Source organism: Boleophthalmus pectinirostris, unplaced genomic scaffold (genome assembly GCF_026225935.1).
Source record: "Boleophthalmus pectinirostris isolate CB_2022bp ecotype Guang Dong unplaced genomic scaffold, ASM2622593v1 HiC_scaffold_10, whole genome shotgun sequence".
NCBI lineage: Eukaryota > Metazoa > Chordata > Actinopteri > Gobiiformes > Gobiidae > Boleophthalmus > Boleophthalmus pectinirostris.
Genome location: NW_026570971.1, coordinates 31,927,616 through 31,945,307, shown reverse-complemented (window position 1 = coordinate 31,945,307; position 17,692 = coordinate 31,927,616). Strand labels below are relative to the sequence as shown.

General features: G+C 43.9%; 1 protein-coding gene across 1 annotated transcript in view; it reads left to right on the top strand.

Annotated features, from left to right (window-relative positions):
- LOC110153085 (neuronal PAS domain-containing protein 3) overlaps positions 1-17,692 on the top strand; it is a 268,760-nt gene that overhangs the window by 199,606 nt on the left and 51,462 nt on the right. Inside the window, 1 exon segment of the mRNA XM_055161442.1 lies at positions 8,780-8,957. Coding sequence (XP_055017417.1) covers positions 8,780-8,957 — 178 coding nt within the window.

The window sequence follows — 17,692 nt, the reverse complement described above, 5'->3', positions numbered from 1 at the left end:
GTCTTACCTGAGTTATATCTGTGTCTCTCTTTCCTCCCTCCTTCTCTCTTCTCGTCTTTCGTCGTCCCTCCTTCGTCACCTTCATGAGTTATATGTCTCTCTCTTCTCTTCTCTCTTTCTCCTCTTCTTTTCTCTCTCTCTCTTGTCTCCATTTGCTTACATGAGTTATATTCGAGCAGTGTCTCTCTCTCTCTCTGTCCTCTCCTCCCTCTCTCCTTCTCCTCTCCTCTTCCTCGGTCCCTCCTTCGTTCCGTTCATGAGTTATGATTGTGGACAGTGTCTTAGCTCAGACAGATTTGTCCTTCCAAAACTCTGCCACCAGTCTGGTCCCCGTCCAACACGAAAAACACCTCACACACACGGAACGGAGAGACAGAAGAGGAGGAGAAGACAGGAGAGGAGAGGAGGAGGAGACAGGAGAGGAGAGGAGGGGAGACAGGAGAGGAGAGGAGGAGAGACAGGAGAGGAGAGGAGGAGGAGACAGGAGAGGAGAGGAGGAGGAGACAGGAGAGGAGAGGAGGAGGAGACAGGAGAGGAGAGGAGGAGGAGACAGGAGAGGAGAGGAGGAGGAGACAGGAGAGGAGAGGAGGAGGAGACAGGAGAGGAGAGGAGGAGGAGACAGGAGAGGAGAGGGGGACAGGAGGAGAGGAAAGGGAGAGAAGCAGTAAGGGGAATGGAGGAGGAGGAAGAGAGAAGGAGGAGGAGGAGGAGGAGGAGAGGAGGAGGAGAGAGGGAGAGGAGAAGGAGAGTGGGAGGAGGAGGAGGAGAAGGATGACAGAGGGAAAGGAGGCTGAGAGGAGGAGAGGAAGAGGAGAGGGGGAGAGGAGGAGAAGAAAGGGCGAGGAGTAGTAAGGAGGAGAGGAGGAAGAAGAGGAGAAGGAAGAGAGAGGGAGGAGGAGGAGAGGAGAAGGATGAGGGGACGGGGAGAGGAGGAGGGAGGAGAGGAGGAAGGAGGAGGAGGAAGAGAGAAGGAGGAGGACAAGGAGGAGAGGAGGAGGAGGATGAGAGGGGGAGAGGAGAAGGATGACAGAGGGAAAGGAGGATGAGAGGAGGAGAGGAAGAGGAGAGGAGGAGAAGAAAGGGCGAGGAGTAGTAAGGGGAGAGGAGGAGGGGAGGGGGCGAGGAGGAAGTGGAGGAGGAAGAGAGAGGGAGGAGGAGGAGGAGAGGAGAAGGATGAGGGGATGGGGAGAGGAGGAGGCGACGAAGAGGAGGAGGAGAGGAAGAAGAGGAGGAAGAGAGAGGGAGAGAGAAAGTGAGTGGGGGAGGAGGAGGAGAGTGGGGGAAGAGGGGAGAGGAGGAGAGAAGAGAGACAGAAGAGGAGACAGGAGAGGAGAGAGAGGAGGATAGGAGGAGGAGAGAGGGAGGGGGGAGAGGGGGCCAGGAGGAGAAGAAAGGGAGAGAAGTAGTAAGGGGAATGGAGGAGGAGGAGGAGGAGGAAGAGAGAGGGAGGAGGAGAATGAGGAGGAGAGGAGGAGGAGGAGAGGGGGGAGGAGGAGGAGAGGAAGAAGTGGAGGAGGTAGATAGAGGAAGGAGGAGGAGAGAAAGAAGAGGAGGGGGAGGAGGAGAGAGAGGTGGAGAAAAGGAGGAGGAGAAGCGGGGAAGAGGTGGAGAAGAGTGGGAGAGGAGGAGGAGCAGAGGTTGAGGAAGCGAAGTGTAGGAGGAGGAGGAGAAGAGGAAAAGGAGGAGAAGGGGAGAGTAGGAGTATAGGGGGAGGAGAGGAAGAGGGGGAGGAGGAAGAGAGAGGGAGGACGAGGAGAAGAGGAGGAAAGGAGAAGGAGGAGAGGAAGAGGAGAGGGGGAGAGGAGGAGAAGAAAGGGAGAGGAGTAGTAAGGGGAGAGGAGGAAGAGAGGAGAGGAAGAGGAGGACCAGGAGGAGGAGAGGGGGAGAGGAGAAGGATGAGGGGATGGGGAGGAGGAGAGGAAAGAAGAGGAGGAAGAGAGAGGGAGAGAGAAAGAGGAGGAGAGGGGGAGGAGAGGAAGAGGGGGAGAAAGTAAAATGTTGGAAATGTATAGAGAGAGTTTACAGGGTTTAGTCGAGGTGAAGTTTGGTTTAGTCCTGGTTTAGTCCTGGTTTAGTCCTGGTTCTCTCCTTCTTCACCTCCTCCCTTTGTCTTTTTCTTCTTCTTTTCTTTCTCTCCCCTCTGAACCTCCTTTCTACCCCTCTCTCCCCTTACTCTCTCCCTCCTTCCACACTTCCCCCTTCTCTCCTTCTCTCTCCTCTCCTTCAGTTTGTCTCTCTCCTGTTTTCTTCTCTTTCTCTCCATCTCCCCCTCTCTTTCTTTCCCCTCTTTCTCTCCCTCCCTCTCTCTTTCTTCTCTTTCTCTCAAACAAAAGGGTTCATTTCCATTTCTCATTTAGAGTCGCTACTGAGCGCGCTCAGTCCGACTTCAGGGACGCCACTGGATATTTCCCAGAGTGCTTTGTGTCTGATAAACCTCTTAAAGACACAACACTCCTCCTCTTCCTCCTCCTCCTCCCTCTCTCTGTCTCTTCCTCTCTCACCCCTGACTCTCTCTCACTCTCTTTTTCCTTCTAAGTTCTTCCCTCTCTCTTTATATCCTTTTCCTCTCTCACTCCTCTTTCGTTCTTTTTCTATCTCTTTTTTAAGGCCGACACACGACAGGAGAATTTGCTCGATTTTGGCTGCGATTTGCCCGAGTTCACAGAGGCGTGACCCGACTTTGTGTCTTCGTGTGCGATTTTGAAGCATTTGCGTTCCTCGTGTGTGTGTGTGTGTGTGTGTGTGCTCTTCGTGTGTGTGTGTGTGACTCTGAGCTGCTCTGTCAGATCAGAACCACCAAACATCAGCAACGTTACAGTAACAGACAATAAAACAGAACGTCAGGGTCAGAGGAGAGACGTAAAAAGCGACGCAACAAACAAACTCTACTCAGGAAATAGTGAAAATAATAATGAAGCGACTTTATTACTCAGCTCTTGTGAATTTGTCAGGTTAAACTGCAGCATCGTTACAATTTGTCCTTCGCAAATAATGTCAAAACCACCACAGAAGTCCACAAAACCACACTGTGAATCTAGTTTGAGGCGTTGTTTGAGAGTAAAAAGGTGGGAGTAGTTCCTCACGTGTGTCTGTTTACATCAACAGTGTACGGATCGAGGTGAAGCTGCAGATTAGTGATAGTGGCTCTACTTCCTGTGGACTTTATCTCTAATCTTTATGCTTTAAAAATCATGAACCATATTTTTCGTGTTATTAGGCGCTCTGGATTATAAGGCGCACTGTCTATTTTCTAACTTTTTTCACAAATAAACCGCACTGGACTTTAAATGAAACCCAACAGTGTGATGGGTGAGTGGTTTTGTTTGTTTGTGTCGTTCACGGTGACTCTGGGCTTTGTTCAGTTGTGGTGTGTAGGGAGGGTGTGTCTGGGACCAACGGATTGTCGGTGTGTTCGCAGTGACTCAGTTGTTCAGTCGTGTCTAGAAGTGGCACATTGCACTCGCTTTTTCGGTTCATTCCTCCGTTCCGTTCCTCGTCGGCGTGGAGTGATGAGTGTGTCTGTGGGTGTGTTTCGCTGTCTGCTCCATGTGTGTTTGTGTGTTCTGTGGGTGTTGTGGCTTTGTAGTTTACTGAAGTCGTACTGGGACACCTGAGTGGATTCGTGTACAGGTCGCTCTGGATTGTGGGGCGTGCAGTCATTTTTTGATGAAGTTGGAGGCTTAAGAGCGCCCCCTATAGTCTGGAAAATCTGGTATCTGAAGTTTTGCACATTTCACAAATAATAATAACACACTTTTGTCTTGTATCTAAACTAGAAGTGCAGAGTCTGATCTTTTGAACATTTAAGAGTCTCAGAGCGACTGTGTTTTTTTTTTACTGTAGACAGGAAACAGCAGATGTGAACGCGCTCACAACTTTATATCCTGTGGACCATGGTCATATCCCACTGCAGTCTGTGGGATCGGAGATTTTAAATCTCATCAGATTCTCGAGTCTGTGGTGTGGCTTTTTGTCCCACGTTTAAAAATTGTTTAAGACCAAAAAAATCCTGTTGTGTGTAGAGAACTTTACTCTCTCATTCTTCTCCCCTCACTTTTACACTTAAGTTGCTCTCTCTCCCTCTCCCTCGCTTTCTCTTTCTCTCTCTCTCTCTCTCTCTTTCTTTCTCTCGCTCTCTTTCTTTCTCTGTCTTTCTTTCTCTCTCTCTTTCTCTCTGTCTCTCTCTTTCTCTCTCTTTTGCTCTCTCTCTTTCTTTCTCTCGCTTTCTCTTTCTCCCTTGCTCTCTCACTTTCTCACTCTTTCTTTCTCTCTTTCTTTCTCTCTCTTTCTCTCTGTCTTTCTCTCTTTGTATCTCTCTCATTCCTCTCTCTTGCTTCCTCTCCCCACTCTTCCCCTTCCCTTTTTCATCCCCCTCTCTTTCTCTTTTCTCATGCTTTTCTCATTCTCAGCTTTTTCTCTCTCCCTCTAACCGTCTATTCCCCTGCATCTTTTCTTCTCTCCTTCTTCTTCTCTTTCTCTTCTTCACTCTCTTATCTCTCTCTCTTTTATTCTCTTTCCCCTCTTCTTCCCCTCTCTTTTTCTGTCCCCCTCTCTCATCCTCTCACCTCTCTCCGTTTTCTAATCTCTCACTTACTCTTTGTCGCTCTCTCTCTGTCTTTCTTTCATTCTTCATGGACACTTTCTTTCTCTCTCTCTCTCCCTCTCTTCCTCACAGCTCTCTCTTTCCTCTCCCCTCTTTCTCTCTCTCTTTTTATAATATCTCTTACCTCCCCATCACTCTCTCTCTCTTCTCCTTTTTTAATCTCTCTCTCTTCCTTCCCCTTCACTGTCTCTAACTCTCTTCCACTTCTCTTTCTCTCTCCCTCCTTTTCTAATCTCCCTCTCTCCTCCTTCCCTCTATTTAATTTTGTCTCTTATCTTTTCTAATCGCTCTCTTTCTCCTCCTCCCTTCCCCCCTCCTCTCTTTCATTCTCTCCCTCTCTCCTTCTTTTCTTTATTTATTTTTGTCTGTCATCTTTTCTAATCTTTCTTTTCCCTTCCTTCTTCCTTTTGTCTCCTCTTTCCTCACCTCCTCCTCTCTTCCCTCTCTCTCTCTCTCTTTCTCTCTCTCCCTCCCTCCTCCCTCTCTCTTTCTGTTTAATTAGCTTTATGTAAAATCCTTCTGCTGAGTTTTAATTGATTCAAAGTCTTTCGTGTTTCCTCTGAGTCTGAACAATGTCGATCCAATTAGAAAACACGGACTCCAACTCCCATGATGCACCTCTCCCCGCGTCCCCCGGGACCCCAACGCCTTACAGGGATTTCCCATTAACTGGATTACAAGCGTGTAATCCCAAAATATTCCCAGCGGATTTCCAAAACACGTGTCGGACAAAACCGGGGGAGGAGGCTGCGATTTCCCCAAAGCCGAGTACGGTACCTGAACGCACCGCGACGCGTTCACGGGCTCCCCTCACCTTCGTCTACTCCCCGAACTTTAATTTTTTTATTTGTTTGGGAAAGTTGGGAGCGGGATCTCGGGAGGAAAGCTGCAGTTTTGTGGGTTTGATCCGTAATTAAAGGAACAAATCCGGCCTAATGACGCGCCTTACGTTTATGTGGTTTTAAAATGAGCAGATTATGGGGTCATTATTTTACAAAAGACTGTTTAGAGGAGGATTAGAGGAGGAAAGAGAGAGAGGAGAGGAAGAGAGAGAGGAGGAGAGGAAGAGGAGGAGGAGGAGAGGAAGAGGAGGTGAGAGAGAGAGAAGGAGAAGAGGGCAAATGAGGAGATACAAGAGGAAAGGAAGAGAAAGGAGAGGGGGAGGAAGAGGAGAGGAGGAGGAGGAGAGAGAGAAAGAGAAGGGAAAGGAAGAAGAGGTGAAGAGGAGTAGGAGAAAGAGGAACAAAAGAAGTAGACTAAATGTGTAAAACTGTCAAAAATAACTTAGTACGATAGTCCTGGTTTAGTCCTGGTTTTAGTCTGTTTTAGTCCTAGTTTTAGTCCTGTTTTAGTCCCTGTTTTAGTCTGGTTTAGTCCTGGTTTAGTCCTGTTTAGTCCTGGTTTAGTCCTTTTAGTCCGGTTTAGTCCTTTAGTCCTGTTTAGTCCTGTTTAGTCCTGGTTTAGTCCTGTTTTAGTCCTGTTTTAGTCCTGTTTTAGTCCTGTTTTAGTCCTGTTTAGTCCTGTTTTAGTCCTGGTTTAGTCCTTTTAGTCCTTTAGTCCTGGTTTAGTCCTGTTTAGTCCTCTTTTAGTCCTGTTAGTCCTGGTTTAGTCCTGGTTCAGTCCTGTTTTAGTCCTGTTTAGTCCTGTTTAGTCTTTAGTCCTGTTTTAGTCCTGTTTAGTCCTGTTTAGTCCTGGTTTAGTCCTGTTTTAGTCCTGGTTTAGTCCTAGGTTTAGTCCTGTTTTAGTCCTGTTTAGTCTGTTTTAGTCCTGGTTTAGTCCTGTTTTAGTCCTGTTTTAGTCTGGTTTAGTCCTGTTTAGTCCTGGTTTTAGTCCTGTTTTAGTCCTGTTTTAGTCCTGGTTTAGTCTGTTTTAGTCCTGGTTTAGTCCTGTTTTAGTCCTGGTTTAGTCCTGTTTAGTCTGTTTTAGTCCGGTTTTAGTCCTAGTTTAGTCCTGTTTTAGTCCTGTTTTAGTCCTGGTTTTAGTCCTGTTTTAGTCCTGTTTTTAGTGTTTTAGTCCTGGTTCAGTACTGTTTTAGTCCTGTTTTTAGTCCTGGTTTAGTCCTGTTTTTGTCCTGGTTTAGTCCTGTTTTAGTCCTGGTTCAGTACTGTTTTAGTCCTGGTTTAGTCCTGTTTTAGTCCTGTTTAGAGGAGAGGTGGAGGAGGAGAGGAAGAAAAAGAGAAACGAGAAAGAGAAGACAAAGAGGGGCAGGTGAAGAGGAGAAGGAGGGAAAAAGGAGGGAAGGAAGGAGTACGAGAAGCAAAAGAAGTAGAGGAGGAAGAGAGCAAGAGAAGAGGAGGGGAACAGGAGAAAAAAGAGTGGAGGAGGAGAGAAGGAGAGAAGGAGTTCTTGATTCATAATCAGTGATCGTTCCTCCAGTCAAATGAAGCTCATCGAGGCTGTGGTTATAGGAGCAAATTTGGAGTCAGGGCCATGTTCGGAATAAAGCGAATGTCAAACAAACGAATAATAATGATAAAGAAGGCAAAATAGTGTATCTTTTATGATCGTACAAAAGAAACCACAGTGAGAATGAAAAATGCCAGGACTTTTTTTGTTTTTTGTTTATGGTCGTTCAAACTAATAATAATGATAAAGAAGGTGCATTGTACAAAATAAACAGTAATGAGAATGAAAAATGTACGATTTTTTATGATTTTTTTCCTTTATGGATGTACCAACTAGTAATGATGATAACAGAAATTTATCTTTTATGATCGTATCAAAATAAGCAAAGTGAGAATGACAAATGTAAGGATTGTTTTTTTTTTTTTTCCGTTTATGGTCGTTCAAACTAATAATGTTTACGAAGGCACAAAAGTTTATCGTTTATGATCGTACAAAATAAACCACAATGAGGAATAGGAATTGATTCACTGACAAATTAGTGAAATAAAAACAGCAGAATTATAGAGCGGATTAATACGAATATTTTAAGACCAAAATGACGAGGCTCAGAGCAGCAGGTACAGAGAGACGAGCCATGGTTTGTCAATATAAAGTCAATCGGAGATGGTTTGGTTCTGTCTTGGTTCTGTTTTGGTTTTTAAACTTAGATAAACTTTATTGATCCACAAGGAAATTAATTTGGACACAGTAGCTCACACATCATAGTATATTAATGAGATACGATAAGAATAATGTGATTTTGTTCTGGTTCTGTTCTGGTTCTGTTTTGGTGATTCTTCTGTACATTTTCAGGTGGCTGTCTTGGTTCTGTCTTGGTTCTGTCTTGGTTCTGTTGATTGAGTCTTGGTTCTGATTCTTCTGTATATTTTCAAGTGGAGCTCATGGTCTGTTTTGGTTGTTTTGTGATTCTTCTGGACTTCTGGAGCTTCAGGTTTTGGGTTCTGTTTTGGTCCTGTTCTGGTTGTGTTTTGGTGATTCTTTTGTATATTTTCAGGTAGAGCTAATGGGCTGTTTTGGTTCTGTTCTGGTTCTGTTTTGGTTCTGTTTTGGTGATTCTTCTGGACATTTTCAGGTGGAGCTCATGGTCTGTTCTGCTTCTGTTTTGGTTCTGTTTTGGTGATTCTTCGGCACATTTTCAGGAGGTGTTCATGGCTGTTCTGGTTCTGTTCTGGTTCTGTTCTGGTTCTGTTTTGGTTCTGTTCTGGTTCTGTTCTGGTTCTGTTCTGGTTCTGTTTTGGTTCTGTTTTGGTTCTGTTCTGTTCTGTTCTGTGTTCTGGTTCTGTTCTGTTCTGTTCTGTTCTGTTCTGTTCTGGTTCTGTTCTGTTCTGTGTTCTGGTTCTGGTTCTGTTCTGGTTCTGTTCTGTTCTGGTTCTGTTTTGGTTCTGTTCTGGTTCTGTTCTGGTTCTGTTCTGGTTCTGGTTCTGGTTCTGTTCTGGTTCTGTTCTGGTTCTGGTTCTGTTCTGTTCTGTTCTGGTTCTGGTTCTGTTCTGGTTCTGGTTCTGGTTCTGTTCTGGTTCTGTTCTGGTTCTGTTCTGGTTCTGTTCTGGTTCTGTTCTGGTTCTGTTCTGGTTCTGTTCTGGTTCTGTTTTGGTTCTGTTCTGGTTCTGTTTCTGGTTCTGTTCTGGTTCTGTTCTGGTTCTGTTCTGGTTCTGTTTGGTTCTGTTTCTGGTTCTGGTTCTGGTTCTGGTTCTGTTCTGGTTCTGTTCTGGTTCTGTTCTGGTTCTGTTCTGGTTCTGTTCTGGTTTTGGTGATCCTTGTGTATACTTCCAGGTGGAGCTCACGGGCAGCAGCGTCTTTGATTACCTGCACCCTGGGGACCACGTGGAGATGGCCGAGCAGTTGGGGATGAAGCTTCCTCCGGGTCGAGGCGTTTCTCTTCAGACCAGTGTCCATGACGACGGGGCCTCCTCTGCCTCCTCCTCCTCCCACTCCGACTCCCCCGAACCAGGTACCCACCCCCATCTTACCCCTGTCTCGTCTCACCCCTCTGCCCTGCTAACCTCTCCACGCTCCCCTCCTCCTCAAACTCTGTCTACCCCGAACCTCGAAAACTAGAAAACCGATCGCCTTGAACATTTTGACTGAAGTGGAGTGTGAATCTCGACATTCCTCAGTGTAGTGTTCAGTAAATTCCTCTTTCATCTAACTACGCGCAGCAAGTGAAGTAAACTTTAGTTTTCATAGAACTCACGTTGTTCAGTTTCTCAAATCTGAAAAATGCAATAACCTTTACTTAAAGAGGAAGTTCATCTTACTTGATAAAACTATGAAAAATGATTGACTTGAACTGAGCAAATGTTACTTGAAAACAAAAGTGAGAGTAAAAACAGGTTCTATTCTACAATAATGTCATTTAGATCTGCATCAGGTACAAGGATTTGAATATTTATTATTTGTAGCAAAGCCTTTGTTCGGCTTAAGTTCAAAACACATTGTAACATGAAACAATAAAATAATACAGCTCCATCATTCCATGTCAACTCAACCAAGACCCCCGCACTTAAGAAACAAAAAATACTGGGAGAAACAAAACAGGTGAACAGGTTTAATCGAGAAAAGACTGAGTGAACAGAGGGAGGATATAGAGACACTCTGGGAGGATCAGGGAATGATTGACAGCTGGAGGAAAAACAGGGAGGCAGCAAAAGGAGGAGTGGAACAGACTGGGAAATGGAGCTGGACTCTTGTCAATAACACGTCACTGTTGAAGTTCCTCGTCTCATTCAAGTCGACCTGAGTCTAATTGACAAGTCATGAGCTTTTTTCACCCTGAAAGTCACTGTTACTTTACCACAATCATTAAGATCCACTAATTTGTAGCTGTGAGTAAAGTAAATGAGCTGAATGCAAGTGAACCAACCAACAATTTTACAGTGTATAGTCCTGGTTTAGTTCTGGTTTGGGGACATTTTTTGTGGTATAATCCACAGACTGTATATATAACATGAACATAGCTAACCCGCTAGCTGCTGCATTCCAAATAGGAAGTGAGCATGGACGTGCTTTCAGCTCCATCGACTCTGGCTACATTTCACTTTCTATAGAGAAACCGTCGCCCTCTCTCTGTACCTGCTGCTGTGTGCCTCGTCCTTTTGCTCTGCTCTTCATGTTCCTGGTGATTTTAGTTTGCTATTTTGTTCTTAAATCAAAATCAGGATCTGTGCTGGTGAAATTTCAAATATGGAACACTGTAGCCTCGATGAGCTTCATTTGACTGGAGCAGAATGCTACAGGTGACGTCACACTTAGTCCGCTTCTGTTATACAGGTATAATCGTTTACTGCTTCACTTCTCTTCTCGTTCTCTATCTGTCCATTTCCTGTCAGCTCTCTCTTTCTCCCCGTCTCTACCCTCTACCCTTTTCTCCTTCTCTTCTCTCTTTCTCTCTCTTCTCTTTCACCTAATCCTGACTCCCTCCATCCCTCCCTCTCTGCTCTATGTCCCACTCGTCTCTCTTCTTTCTTTCTCTCTTTCTATCCCTCTCTCTCTCTCCGTCCGTCCGTCCGTCCGTCGTGAGTGCGTGTCCAGTCGTAATTGGGAGTGTGTTTGCTCAGTGCGTGTGTGATGAGCTCACACTCAGAGGACTCACATCATGTTTAATTTCATAATGAACTTTTCACTATTTTACATCTGATTAACTACGGCCTCATTTTGGACCCGGCAAACTCCCACTAATTAAATCTGGATCAGTGCTGGTTTGGTCTTGTTTTAGTCCCGTTTCAGTCTTGGTTCAGTCCTGTTTCAGTCTTGTTTTAGTCCTCCTTCAGTTCTCTTTTAGTCCTGGTTCAATCCTGGTTTAGTCCTGGTTCAGTCCTGTTTTAGTCGTGTTTTAGTCCTAGTTTAGTCCTGATTTAGTCCTGGTGTAGTCCTGTTTTAGTCTGGTTTTAGTCCTACTGTAGTCTTGGTTCAGTCCTGTTTTAGTCCTGATTCAGTCCTGTTTTAGTCCGGTTTTAGTCCTGGTTCAGTCCTGTTTAGTCCTGTTTTAGTCCTGGTTTAGTCCTGTTTAGTCCTGTTTAGTCCTGTTTTAGTCCTGTTTTAGTCCTGTTTTAGTCCTGGTTTCGTCCTGGTTTAGTCCTGGTTTAGTCCTGGTTTAGTCCTGGTTCAGTCCTGGTTTAGTCCTGGTTTAGTCCTGTTTTAGTCCTGGTTTTAGTCCTGTTTTAGTCCTGTTTTAGTCCTGGTTTCGTCCTGGTTTAGTCCTGGGTTAGTCCTGGTTTAGACCTGGTTTAGACCTGGTTCAGTCCTGGTTTAGTCCTGGTTTAGACCTGGTTTAGTCCTGGTTTAGTCCTGGTTTAGACCTGGTTTAGTCCTGGTTTAGTCCTGGTTTTAGACCTGGTTTCCTGGTTTAGTCCTGGTTTAGACCTGGTTTAGTCCTGGTTAGTCCTGTTTAGACCTGGTTTAGACCTGGTTTAGTCCTGGTTTAGTCCTGGTTTAGTCTGGTTCAGTCCTGGTTTAGACCTGGTTCAGTCCTGGTTTAGTCCTGGTTTAGTTCTGGTTTAGTCCCTCCTTGAGTTTAAAGTCTAAATGTATCTGGACTTTCATCAGATTTTTAAGAATAATTTTCATAATTCGAGTCGTTTAAACTCAGCGGCGGATTCGACCTTGGAGACGATCGTTTCAAGTGTTTTTAAAACGTCTCATCTCCAAAAACATGAAAAACATGACGCAACCCACAAAGTCAAACAGAAACAGAGACGCTAACCACTCTGCCGCACTCACACTCACTCCAGATCAGACCTGGTTTAGATCTGGTTTAGTCCTGGATTGGTTCTGATTTAGTCCTGGTTTAGATTTGGTTTAGTCCTGGTTTAGTCTTTGTTTTAGACCTTTTTTAGACCTGGTTTAGTCCTGGTTCAGTCCCGGTTTAGTCCTGATTTAGTCCTGGTTCAGTGATGGTTTAGACCTGGTTTAGTTCTGGTTTAGTCCTGGTTTAGTTCTGGTTTAGTCCTGATTTAGTCTTTGTTTAGACCTGGTTTAGTTCTTTTTTAATCCTGGTTTAGTCTTTGTTTTAGACCTGGTTTTAGACCTGGTTTAGTCTGGTTTAGTCCTGGTTTAGTCCTGGTTTAGTCCTGGTTTAGTCCTGTTTTAGTCCTGGTTTAGTCTGGTTTAGTCCTGGTTTAGTCCTGGTTTAGTCCAGTTTAGTCCTGGTTTAGTCCTTTAGTCCTGGTTTTCTGTTTAGTCCTGGTTCAGTCCTGGTTTAGTCCTGGTTTAGTCCTGGTTTAGTCCTGGTTTAGTCTGGTTTAGTCCTGGTTTAGTCCTGGTTAGTCCTGGTTTAGTCCTGGTTTAGTCCTGTTTAGTCCTGGTTTAGTCCTGGTTTAGTCCTGGTTTAGTCCTGGTTTAGTCCTGGTTTAGTCCTGGTTCAGTCCTGGTTTAGTCCTGGTTTAGTCCTGGTTTTTAGTCTGGTTTAGTCCTGGTTTAGGTTTAGTCCTGGTTTAGTCCTGGTTTAGTCCTGTTTAGTCCGGTCCTGGTTTAGTCCTGGTTAGTCCTAGTTTAGTCTGGTCCTGGTTTAGACCTGGTTTAGTCCTGGTTTAGTCCTGGTTAGTCCTGGTTTAGTCCTGGTTAGTCTGGTTTTAGTCTGGTTTAGTCCTGGTTTAGTCCTGGTTTAGTCCTGGTTTAGTCTGGTTTAGTCCTGGTTTAGTCCTGGTTTAGTCCTGGTTAGTCCTGGTTTAGTCCTGGTTTAGTCCTGGTTTAGTCCTGGTTTAGTCCTGGTTTAGTCCTGGTTTAGTCCTGGTTTAGTCTGGTTTCTGGTTTAGTCCTGGTTTAGTCCTGGTTCAGTTTAGTCTGGTTTAGTCCTGGTTTAGTCCTGGTTTAGTCCTGGTTTCAGTCCTGGTTTGTTTAGTCCTGGTTTAGTCCTGGTTTAGTCTTTGTTTAGTCCTGGTTCAGTCCTGGTTTAGTCCTGTTTAGTCCTGGTTCAGTCCTGGTTTAGTCCTGGTTTAGTCCTGGTTTAGTCCTGGTTTAGTCCTGGTTTAGTCCTGGTTTAGTCCTGTTTCAGTCCTGGTTTAGTCCTGGTTTAGTCCTGGTTCAGTCCTGGTTTAGTCCTGGTTTAGTCCTGGTTTAGTCCTGGTTTAGTCCTGGTTTAGTCCTGGTTCAGTCCTGGTTAGTCCTGGTTTAGTCCTGGTTTAGTCCTGGTTCAGTCCTGGTTTAGTCCTGGTTTAGTCCTGGTTTAGTCCTGGTTTAGTCCTGGTTTAGTCCTGGTTCAGTCCTGGTTTAGTCCTGGTTTAGTCCTGGTTTAGTCCTGGTTTAGTCCTGGTTTAGTCCTGGTTCAGTCCTGGTTTAGTCCTGGTTTAGTCCTGGTTCAGTCCTGGAGCACATGCACACTCCAGTCTAAAGGTTAAGTTTGATTTAAAGTGAATATTCTTTCTAAACTCATTGATCGCTGGTATATTTTGACTGACACTTGAACGCGTGGCGGCGGCTGTGTTTCGGAGGGTCTTTGAACGCAGCACGGAGCGCGCTCAGTCGGACCCAACCAAATGACGACATCTCAAACGCTTTCAGGTTCAACTTCTGACTAAAATCATGAAGGTTAAAGACTCAAATCAGGAGCACAAAGTTATGAATAAAATGTGTAAAGTTATTGAAAAGACAAAGGAGGGTGAAGTCAAAGTTTAGTCCTGGTTTAGTCTTGGTTTAGTTCTGGTTTAGTCCAGGTTTAGTCCTGGTTCAGATTTGCCTCAGTCCTTGTTTAGTTTAGTCAACTTGAGTGTTAAAGGGGCTCAATAAACTGATTGTGTCAGACCTGGTTTAGTCTTGGTTTAGAACTGTTTAAGTCCTTGTTTAGTCCTGGTTTAGTCCTTGTTTAGATCTGGTTTAGACCTGGTTTTGTCCTGGTTTTGTCTCAGGTTAAATCCTGGTTTAGGTCTGTTTAAGTCCATGTTTAGTCCTGTTTAAGTGCTGGTTTAGACATGGTTTAGTCTTGGTTTAGTCCTGGTTTAAGTCCTTGTTTAGACTTGTTTAAGTTCCCATTTAGACCTGACTTTGTCCTGGCTTGGACTTGTTTTAGTTCTGGTTTAGATCTGGTTTAGACCTGGTTTTGTCCTGGTTTTGTCTCAGGTTTAATCCTGGTTTAGTTCTGTTTAAGTCCTTGTTTAGACTTGTTTAAGTCCATGTTTAGTCCTAGTTTAAGTCCTTGTTTAGTCCTGATATAAGTCCTTGTTTAGACGTGTATTAGTCCTTGTTTAGACCTATTTAAGTTCTCGTTTAGACCTGGCTTTGTCCTGGCTTGGACTTTTTTTAGTTCTGGTTTAGACCTGGTTTAGTTCTGGTTTAAATCTGATTTAGATCTGGTTTGGTCTTGGTTTAGTCCTGGTTTACTCCTGGTTTAGACCTGTTTAACGTCCTTGTTTAGACCTATTGAAGTTGTGCTTTAGACCTGCATTAGTCCTGGTTTAGTCCTGGTTTAGTCCTGGTTTCGACCTGTTTCAGACCTGGTTCAGTTCTGGTTCAGTTCTGGTTCTGTCCTGGTTTAGCCCTGTTAGTTGAACGAGACTGAATTTCTCTTCTTGTACAGTACTTGTCTTCTTTAAGTTCTCATATTCTCATATTTTACGTGTGAGTTGTAACTTTCACAGATGTGCTGCTAATTGATATTAATGCTCGTTTCACCTCAAAAATCCGACTAAATGAAAAAGAATGTTTAGTTTTCTCCGACTGAACCTGCTCCTGATTCCTCTCATTAGGGCCGCTAATCGTTTATTTATCCTTATTTACGGCGCGTTTGGAGTCCGAGCGCTCCCGTTCTCCACATCACTCCCACATTAACGCAAAGCTCACTATTACACCGCACATTTTTCATCATTACCGCTCAAAGTCGTCAAAGTCAAAGCGCGGACCTGGAACTGGGGCGTTAAAGGACAATGCAGAACATTTAAGAGCTTAATGTCACGAAAAGCAGGAGGAAAGGGACGGATGGAGAGAGAGACAGAGAGAAGTTGTGTTGGAAAACTATGATTCGGCTTTTCCTAATTCACGACTAACTACTAATATTTTTAATCTTGTGCTGTCGTCAAAACTCCCAAAAACTTCATAACGCGTAGCTCCAAGTTGTTTAACGTCCTTACACCACGGCTACAAACTCACATGTCTCACCTGTGAATGTAAAAAGCCTCTTCCTTGTCTGCAAATGTTCAAAAATATCTGTTCTGTCAGTGCTTTAAATAGGTGCTGTCAAGCGATTAAAAAAATTGAGAGATTAATTAATCCGTAATTAATCTCTTTTTTTAATCTCACCTAAAAATTGCTGAGAAAAGCCTTCAACCTGAGGTATTTTCATTTGAATTCATTATTACATTATTTTCATACTATCATTAACGTTTTTATATAAGTATCAGCATTATTACTATTACTAATCTGCATAAATAAACTCAACTTTACAACATATAAACATAAACACTCTAGAGCCACATCAGCCCGTTTGACATTAGAATGTGTTTAATGCAGCTTTGCACAAGTCACAGAAACCAAACTTAAAACCACATGACTCATTTGCATAAACTAAGCGAAGAAAAAAAAAATGCTCTTAGTGTGCTGATGCGGTTCAGCTTCTGTCGGACTAAAGGACATGACTCAGTGGAATATAGATGTTCTTTCTGTGACAGAAGATGTTGACGCTGATGGTGAGTCTGTTCTGTGTGTGCGTGACGATGTTTTCAGATCAGACGTGTGCAGGTTTATTGCAGATGCGGCGAGAACGAAAATGAAAATTAGGTTCCAGTTCTTTGTGGGAGCGAGCGGAGCAGGACTGCACAGTGCGGGACTGTGTTCTAACAACACATAAAAACAGATTTTATAATAAGGCAACTCGCGTACAGAAACAGTAAAGTTAGAGATTAAAAATAAGATTAACGCGATTAAAAAACATAACGCACTAAATATGACTGTAATGAATTCATCACAATTAATGCGATAATTTGACATCCCTAGTTTTAAATGAAACTAATCTTTACATTCTACTCAGAGCAGCTGTGGCCGTGTTTATCCTACAAAGGCAGAACGCCGTAACATCATGTCTGGTCAAAAACAAGTTAATTTTGTTTGTATTTGAGGCTTCCTTTATCAGGTAAATAAAGATTGTGAACAATATGGAGCTCAAAATTGACCTTTGACCCTTGTTTGTCAGCTCCTGTGCTCTGTCTTTGTATCATGAGCCAGAAATAAGGAGTTGTGCAAAGACATCAGGCAGAAACAGTGTATGTTTTGTTTATGATTTAGTTCATAAATATACCATATTTTCCGCTCTATAGGGCGCTCTGGATTATCAGGTGCACTGTCATAGTCCATTGTCATGGTCTATGTTTGAACTTTTTTCACATATAAACCACACTGGACTATAAGGCAGAGTGACCATATTTCCGGACACCTTACCGGGGTGGGGGGGTGGGGCCTCTACATTGAGCTGCTCTCACCTCGCAACCTGTGCACATGGCCTCCCACTTGTCCCGACCGGAACAAAAAATGGGGAATTTCTTGTACAAGTCATTGTTAAATGTGCATTTGTGCTTCGGGATGTTGCAGACTGACCGACTGTTTGTGTCTCGCTCCTTCTGATGGTACAGAGAGCTACGAGAGACGCTCAATTTAATGTCCCCAATGAACGATAATGAAAACCTGGACATTTCCATCCCTTTATAAAAAAAAAAAAAAAAAACTGGACGCCCAAGACAAGATGCAAAATACGGACATGTCTGAGGAAAAACAGACGTTTGGTCACCCTTTTTAAATGAAACCCAACAGTGTGATGGGTGAGTGGTTTTGTTTGTTTGTTCGTTCACGGTGACTCTGGGCTTTGTTCAGTTGTGGCGTGTAGGGAGGGTGTGTCTGGGACCAACGGATTGTCGGTGTGTTCGCAGTGACTCAGTTGTTCAGTTGTGTCTAGAAGTGGCACATTGCACTCGCTTTTTCGGTTCGTTCCTCCGTTCTGTTCCTCGTCGGCGTGGAGTGATGAGTGTGTCTGTGGGTGTGTTTCGTTGTATGGTCGCTGTCTGCTCCGTGTGTGTTTGTGTGTTCTGCGGGTGGTGCGGCTTTGTAGTTTACTGAAGTCGTGCTGGGACACCTGAGTGGATTCGTGTATAGGGCGCTCTGGATTGCAGTCATTTTTTGATGGGGTCGGAGGCTTAAGAGTAAAGAGTCTAATAGCCCAAAAAATACGGTATTTTGTTTTAAAATCTAATCTCTCGCCTCCTTCTTTTTGTTGCGGCCTTGGCACAGAGTCTCAACACATAAATACATATACCTTTGTATTCACTTATACTTCAATGATGTTTAATGTGAAAGTATGTGGTGTATTTATTCATACTGTACACACTTGTGTCAAACTGTTTCACTGTGTAAGTGTCGCCACACGATCCTGATCAGCACTAAAAGGAAAAGCTCTTCTAGATCATTTCAAACAAACACAAGATGACTCGACCTTGGTGAGGTGTTTTTCTTATAATGGATGGAAGTCTGGGCAAAATCAAACAAATAATGATCATGTCAGTTATATTCCTTATTTTTGGCTCATGATACAAAGGCAGAGCACAGGAACTGATACATAAGGTTCAAAGGTCAATTTTCAGCTCAATATTTTTCACATACAAATATTTCTTCATTATAGCAACTAGTTGTTAAATTTTGGGAGCCTCTCTACCTATTATACTTTTGTCTGGACAAAACACAAACTTTGAAGTAATTTTTCTCAGTTTCACA